The 8030-nt window shown below is 50.8% G+C and overlaps 1 protein-coding gene across 16 annotated transcripts in view; it reads right to left on the bottom strand.

The window, feature by feature from the left end:
* Positions 1-3295: 3295 nt before the first annotated feature.
* Positions 3296-8030, bottom strand: part of RBM10 (RNA binding motif protein 10) — a 39399-nt gene continuing 34664 nt past the window's right edge. For all 16 annotated transcript variants that reach the window (XM_005593395.4, XM_005593396.4, XM_074029929.1 and 13 more), the window contains 8 exons: positions 7802-7966; positions 4903-5052; positions 4740-4805; positions 4477-4665; positions 4315-4389; positions 3932-4038; positions 3722-3851; positions 3296-3635 (listed from right to left, as the gene is read on the bottom strand). In XM_005593395.4, the coding sequence (XP_005593452.1) occupies positions 3510-3635; positions 3722-3851; positions 3932-4038; positions 4315-4389; positions 4477-4665; positions 4740-4805; positions 4903-5052; positions 7802-7966 (1008 nt within the window). In that variant the 3' untranslated portion in view covers positions 3296-3509. The remainder of the gene's footprint in view (positions 3636-3721; positions 3852-3931; positions 4039-4314; positions 4390-4476; positions 4666-4739; positions 4806-4902; positions 5053-7801; positions 7967-8030) is intronic.

The following is an 8030-nucleotide window of genomic DNA, read 5'->3' as shown; positions in this document are numbered from 1 at the left end:
GCTAGAGTGCAGTGGCACGATCTCAGCTCACTGCAACTTCCACTGCTTCCAAGCAATTCTCCTGCCTCAGCCTCCTGAGTAGCTGGAATTACAGATGCCCACCACCACGCCCAGCTAATTTTGTGTATTTTTAGTGGAGATGGGGTTTCACCATGTTGGCCAGGTTGGTCTCTAACTCCTGACCTCAGTTGATCCACCTGCCTCAGCCTCCCAAAGTGCTGAGATTACAGGCATGGGCCACCGCGCGCAGCCTAACACTAGCTTCTTAAAATAGACATCTTTTCTTTTTTCTAATATCTAGAAAAACTTTAATAAGAAAGGAATTAACTTAAAGGAATCCTTGGGAGTTTGGTAGAATGCATTTAGAAAAACCATCTGGGCCAGGCAAGGTGGCTCACGCCTGTAATCCCAACACTTTGGGAGGCTAAGGCGGGTGGATCACCTGAGGTCAGGAGTTCAAGACCAGCTGGCCAACATAGTGAAACCCCATCTCTACTAAGAATACAAAAAATTCACTGGGTGTGGTGGTGCACACCTGTAGTCCCAGCTACTCAGGAGACTGAGGCAGAATTGCTTGAACCCAGAAGGTGGAGGTTGCAGTAAGCTGAGATCACGCCACTGCACTCCAGCCTGGGTGACAGAGGGAGACTCCATGCAAAAAAAAAAAAGAAAGAAAGAAAGAAAGAGAGAGAGAGAGAGAGAAAGAAAGAAAGAAAGAAAGAAAGAAAGAAAGAAAGAAAGGAAAGAAAGAAAGAAAGGAAAGAAAGAAAGAAAGAAAGAAAGAAAGAAAGAAAAAGAAAGAAAGAAAAAGAAAAAGAAAGAAAGAAAGAAAGAAAGAAAGAAACACACATCATCTGGGCCCCTTTTTTTTTTGGTGGGGAAAGGGAAGATCTTCACTACCATTTCAATTTCTATATTACTACTTGCTCCATTTGAGTAATCAGTTTCTCCATGGAACAGTTTTGGCATTTGGTATTTCTCTAGGAATATATTCATTTCATCTAGATTTTCAGATACATTCTTTATTTTTAAAACCTCTGTTGCATTTGCATCTTCTATCTTCTTCAATTGACCAGTCTTGCCACAAGTGTTTCCTCTTAATTTTTGTTTTCAGATTCTGCTTTTGGTTTCTATTAATCTGACATTTTTTGTTCTCTGTATCATCAATTTCTGTTCATTATTTCCTTCTTATTGAGGTTTGCTGTGGTGGTCTTTTTCCAACTTCTTGTATAGTTTACATACGATAAAACACTCAGATTTTAGTTATACAGCTTGTTGGACTTTTAAATAGGTATACACCCATGTGACCAGCACTGCAATCAAGACACACAAACTTTTCATGATTCCAGAAAGCTACCTTGTAACCCTTTCCAGTGACGCCCTCCCCACCCCAACCCTCTTCTACTATCACCATAAAATTGTTCTGCCTGACTTAGAACTTCATAAAAATGGAATGAAACATTATGTGCTTTTTGTGTATCTGGCTTCTTTCACCGTATGAACAATCTCACCATGTGAGGCTCATCCTTTGATATCTGTATCAGCATTTTGTTCCTTTTGATTGCTGAGCTGTAGTCTATCCTTTGAATATACCACACTGTATCCATTCTTCTCTAGTTGGACATTTGGGTTGTTCCCAGTTTTTGGCTATTAGGAATACAGCTGCTACAAATATACGTATGCAAGTCTTTTGTTGACATGTTTTCATGTATTTGGGCTAAATATCTAAGAGTAGAATTGCTGGGCCATAGGTTAAGCATACTTTAACTTTATAGGAAGCAGCCAGTTTTCCAGAGTGGCTGTACTATTTTGCACTCCTGCCAGTTGAGGTATGAGGGTTCCTTGTTGTGGGATTTTGGGAGCAGTGCTCTGGGGTGGGAAGAGGGAAGGGAACGTGGAGGCATCTCTGCTAAGACACACCCATCCTGAGACTAGGGCAGCCTCTTTTTTTCAAGACAGGGTTTCACTCTTGTCCCCCAAACCGGGGTGCAGGGGCGCGATCTCAGCTTGCTGCAACCTCCACCTCCCAGGCTCAAGCAATCTTCCCACTACAGCTTCCCGAGTAGCTGGGATTACAGGTGTGCGCCACTACAGCTGGCTATATTTTTGTACATTTTTTTTGTAGACGGGGTTTCACCATATTGCCCAGGCTGGTCTCAAACTCCTGAGCTCAAGTGATCCATCTGCCTCGGCCTCCCAAAATGCTGGAATTACAGGCGTGAAATCACTGTGCCCAGACTTTTTTTTTTTTTTTTTTTGGAGACAGGGTCTGGCTGTGTTGTCCAGGCTGGTCTTGAACCCCTGAGCTCAAGTGATCTGCGTGCCTCAGCCTCCTAAAAGTGCTGGGATTACTTACAGGTGCAAGTCACTGTGCCCAGGCCCAAGAGGCCTCTTTTTATTCCTGTTTCCTTCACCCCTTTTTTCTCCCATCCCCTTCCTTCATCGGGCAACACCCGCCACCCCAGATCAGCACCATCCTACCTCTAGGGGTCCCTTCTTTCTAACCCCACCTCCCATGACTGGTGCAGGGTGGTGTCACAATGTATATTAATAAATGGGGGAGGGGCTTTGCACCAACTAGTCTTCTAGCACCATCCCCCTTTCACACTGTGGCCCTCTGAGGCCTGGAAGAGGGCAGCCCCAGCATCACAGTCCACTGTACCCAGAACCTCTGCTGAGAGCACAAGCACATACTTGGGAATCATGCGTTGCAGTGACTAGAGGGGTGGGGTGCTGTGGTAACAACAGAGAAGGTAGGCCTGAATCGTTCTCAAGGGGCATCCCTGGGACCTGGCCTTGGATTTGCAGGCCAAGCTCCACCTCCCCCACTCTGAAGTCATCAGCATGTTGAGGGCTCTGGGCCAACTGGTGCCTGAGTACCTGCTGTCTTCTACTTGGAAATGCCTGAGGGCATTATCCCCAGATCTAGGGACACAAATTGCAGTTTAGCCTTGGGACTGAAGGCTAAGTACAGCTGGGGGGCAGCAAGGACAGGGGATGGGGATTCCCAGTCCTAGCTCTGATCGGGGGGCTTCATGCGTGGTGATACTGGATTTCCTGGTACAGCATAACCTGCTGGACCCAACAAGGGAGAGGGGTCACAAGCAGGATATCATGGGTTGGGGTACAGGTCAGAACCCCATGTTCTAGTAGCCACTATGTTCCAGACACTGTGAATGCCACCACTGCCATCCACCTTGGCCTGATATAAGGGCCCCTGTCCATCTGCTTGGGTCCCCGTGTCTTTATAAACTACACAACTGGGCTAGAGCACGAGAAAGAGGAGAGGCCAATGTGCAGGCTTTTCAGCTTTTATTACAAAAAAGGACATGATGCCAGCCCAATTTTCCAACAAAAGTCACCACCTCAGTTTGATTTGGTCAAGCCCTCTCTGGCTGGGGAGTGGGCTGGCCGACAAGAGCAAGGCTCCGTCCCAGCCATCCAACACTCTGTCCTTCCCTGCCCCAGGATGGACACCCGACATGTGGAGAAGTTGCTCTTGAAGCTGCTCACTGGGCCTCGTTGAAGCGGGTCACCATTGTCTTGTGCAGTGTCTCCTTGTAGGACTCGGTTGAGGTGACCCCGTAGGAGCTGCCCCGTGCACCCAGGCCGGAGCCCCGCACCCGTGTTTGGGCCTGTGTGAGGGAGGCAGGCTCTGTCAGGCTGGTGAGGGATGCTGTGAGGGGTGCTGGGGGATGGGACAGGACTGCCTGAGACTCACCTCGATGGGCGTTACAATGCCCTGCTTCTTGCGGCCCAGGCCGCTGCCCTCTTTCCAGCCCATGGCCTGGAGCATGCGACTGCCAATGTTGTCACTGCCCAGCCCGTCCCGAGTAGGCTGCTCGAAGTCTCTGCAGGGGCGGTGCACAGCATGAGTGGTTGGCCTGCCAGCCCCAGGCCCCAGACCCCCTCACCTGGTCCAGCCACTCACACGGAGGCTGTGGATATGCCGCCGTACTTCCTCCTCTTGGGCTCTGGCGGCTCGGGGATGCCATACTTCTCTCTGCGTTCAGCTGCACGGTCCCGGTACTTCATTTGCTGAAAGTTTGTGTGTGTGTGTGTGAATGTTGGGGAGCTAGTCTCTTTTCTCAGGCAACACAGGCATGGGGAGTGGGGTCCCACAGGGTGTGCCATCTGGCCAATGAGGCTCAGGTCCTGAGGGTCAGGCCATCACGGGCACAAGCAGCCGAGGTAGGAGAATGGGGAAGAAGGCTCATGGGGTTACCACGTGAGAAACTGAACTCCAGCTGCCTGAGGTGATGGGGACTTGGAAGGGACAGAGGGGAGGGAGCCCAGGGGCAGGTCACACCTCACCTCCATGTCATTCTTCTCTAGTGCTTCTAGCTCGTTTTCTGACAAGTGGGCTCGCCGGTGAATCTCAAGGTTTTGCTGTAAGGGGGACAGGATAAGAAATGAAGAGGTTGAGCCTCAGTGGGCCAAGCCCCAGCATGCCCGGCCAATCATCCACTCAGTTACCTTGTGGAGCCCTGAGAGCTGCTGGTGCCGGATGAGCGCCTCTTTGCTGGGGAACTGGCGTCGGCAGAGCAGACAGGCCAGCTTCTGCCAGTCGGTGAGCTTCTCCTCCCGCTCGGGGCCCCCACGCTCCTGCTCCTCCTCACTGTCACTCTCCCCGCTGTAGGCTGCCACCAGCCCTCTCGGAGGGCTCTATAGAGGGTGAGGGTGGGAGGTCAGGCCTGGCCAGATCAGAGCCCCCGCCCCTCTCTGCCTTAGGCACTCACTGGGCGGTCGTCACTGGCCAATTTCGGGAGATCCATGCTGGTGTGCTGTCTCTCGGCTAGTGCTCCCTGGGGTGGAGGGACACAGAAATTCAGGGACTCCGCAGAGGGCCCAAAGGAAGGACAAGATTGTGGGGCAGGGTGCAAGGGGGTGGCCCCAACACACCTTCTTCTCGAGGATGGCATAGCCAGCATCTGCAGTGGCCGACTCCCGCCTCTCGTCATCTCGCAGGGAGCTGATAGGCTGGAAACTATTTTTGAAGTTTTCTTTTTGTTTGTTGAGACTGCGGGCCCAGCGTTCCATGTCCTTGGCAATCTGGGGGTGAGAGTGGAGGTGAGGTTCCCAGAACGCTTATGCCCCTGGGGCTACCAACTATCCGCTGACCCACTGCCCTGCATCCTCAAACACAGGCTGGCCACTATCCGTAGTCTGAACTACTGCAGAAGGCTTCATCTGGCTTCTGGGCTATGGCTCCTGACCCCTTCTCCCAGTAGAGCACTCTTTTACGAAGTATAAGCCACTCCCACCCCAAATACAATGTCCTTAAAACCCTTCCTTCGCCTCCCACCACACCAAGATAAAACCCAAACACTAGCAACCACAGCCTGCAAGGCACTCGGCACCTGGCTACTCCTGACCTCATCACTGAACACACCCCGTGACCCTACCCCCACTGGTCTATAATGGTGAGGTGGCAGAAGCAGTGTGGACAGGGTGGCGGGTCCATCTGGGAGGCAGATGAGAGGAAGCTGAGGCAGAACAAGCAGAAGGTGAGGGACATAGTAGTACAAGTTCCTATTTTCCGTCACCAGTCACCAGTGCTTCTTGTCAAGCCCCTCTCTGGCTGTGTTCTCTGCTATGGTTTTTGTCCCTCAAAGTTCATGTGTCAGAAATGTAATCCCTAATGCAACAGCGTTGACAGGTGAGCCTTTATCTCGGCTGGGTGCGGTGGCTCACACCTGTAATCCCAGCACTTTGGGAGGCCGAGGCGGGTGGATCATTTGAGGTCAGGAGTTCGAGACCAGCCTGGCTAACATAGTGAAATCCCAGCTCTATTAATAAAAGTACAAAATTAGCTGGGCGTGGTGGTGGATGTCTGTAATCCCAGCTACTCGGAAGGCTGAGGCAGGAGAATTGCTTGAACCTGGGAGGCAGAAGTTGCAGTGCACTAAGATTGCACCATCGCACTCCAGCCTGGGCAACAAGGATGAAACTCTGTCTCAAAAAATAAATTTAATCCCTGATGCAACAGTGTTGACAGGCAGGGCCTTTCAGAGGTGATTAGGTCACGAAGGCTCTGCCCTCCTCAAGAGATCACGGCTGCTTTTTAAAAAAATTGTCCAAGTTTATGGGGTAACAAGTGCTTTTGTAGCTGGGCGCCGTGGCTCATGTCTGTAATCCCAGCACTTTGGGAGGCCGAGACGGGCACATCACCTGAGGTCAGGAGTTCGAGACCAGCCTGGTCAACATGGTGAAACCCCGTCTCTACAAAAATTACAAAAAAATTAGCCGGGCATGGTGGTGGATGCCTGTGATCCCAGCTACTCGGGAGGCTGAAGCAGGAGAATTGCTTGAACCCAGGAGGTGGAGGCTGCAGTGATCCAATATTGCACCACTGCACTCCAGCCTGGGCGATAAGAGTGAAACGCCATCTCAAATAAATAAATAAATAAATAAATAAAATAAACAAGTGCTTTTGTTACATGCACAGATTGTATAGCGCTGAAGTCAGGGTTCTTAGAGCATCCATCAGCCAAATAATGTACATCATACCCATTAAGTAATTTCTCATCCTTCACCCTCTCCCACCTCCTCCACCTTTATATATATATATATGAATCATATATATATGATTCGAGAAGGAATCTCGCTTTTGTCGCCCAGGCTGGAGTACAATGGCATGATCTCAGCTCACTGCAACCTCCGCCTCCTGGGTTCAAGCGATTCTCCTGCCTCAGCTTCCTGAGTAGCTGAGATTACAGGCGCCTGCCACCATGCCCGGCTAATTTTTGTACTTTTAGTAGAGACGGGGTTTCGCCACGTGGCCAGGCTGGTCTCGAACTCCTGACCTCAGGTGATCTACCTGCCTCGGCCTCCCAAAGTGCTGGGATTACAGGTGTGAACCACCACTCCCGGCCCCCCTCCACCTTTTGAGTCTCCATTTAATGCCATCACTGAGAGTGGGTTCCAGATAAAAAGGGGGAGTTTGGCCCAATTTTCTCTTGCTCTAATGCATGCTCTCTTGCCCTTTGCGCATGTTATGATGCAGCAAGAAGGCCCTCACCAGATGCCAACACCACTGGGCTTCCCTGCCTACAGAACTGTGAGCCAAATCAATCTCTTTTCCTTATAAATTACCCAGTCTGTGGTATTGTTATAGAGCAGCAAATGGATGAAGACACTCCTCTTCCCCTCACACATACCCACGCTGTCACATTTGTTGTGCATTTCCATTTTATCATTTTAAAATGCATAGGAATGTTTATCTGTGTATAATTTGAATTTATATGCATGACACAATGCCACATTCTATATTTCCATGTTTCCCCCGCCAGCACAGCACCATTTTTAGAATTCACCAGGTTGCTGAGGGAACACTTTGTGCTTGCTTGTAAATGCTACACTCACAGTGTCACACCCTTTCTCCACAGACAGACACTGAGGTGCCCTCCATTTGCCCACTCCCACAAAACACTGCAGGGCTTTTTTCCTGCCCACCCCTTTATGGGCCTGTGAGAATTTCTCTGGCATATATATACATATCCACCAGCAGCATGTGAGGGTCCCCACCATGGGACAGAAGACACCTGACAGGGCTTACTCGGATGGCACAAGCCACCTCCTGGAGTTGGGCAACCCTGTCACGCACTGAGGAGACTGCTCTGGCTCAAGGCCATTCAGCAAAGAGCAGAGCTGGAGCAGGAGCATGGTCTGCTAAGCAGTCACCGCCCACATCCACACCCGCCTGCCATCTCCCTCGGCAGGAGAGGGCGAGAGCTGACAGAGTGCCGCTGCTGGAAGACACCACACAGTCAGCCAGTGACTGCTGGACCCTGGTGTTCACCTGTTGAGCTGTCTTGGTCTTGTGCTTCTCCTTCTTCTCTTTGCCCTCCTTCGAGGGTGCCCCCGTCTCCTTATGCCCATCAGCCGACTGCTCCAGGGCGGGAACATAGGTCCGCCTCTCCCCATCCCAGTACAGGTACTGCTGGCTTTGAGCATTGTAGTAATACTGAGGGAGGAGGAGTGAAGAAGGGATGTGAGGGAAGACCTTGTGAAGGGAACCTGCAGGGCCA

The sequence above is a fragment of the Macaca fascicularis genome, chromosome X (assembly GCF_037993035.2).
Source record: "Macaca fascicularis isolate 582-1 chromosome X, T2T-MFA8v1.1".
Lineage (NCBI taxonomy): Eukaryota > Metazoa > Chordata > Mammalia > Primates > Cercopithecidae > Macaca > Macaca fascicularis.
The sequence above is the reverse complement of the archived record's forward strand: the minus strand, read 5'-3'. Positions and strand labels throughout refer to the sequence as shown.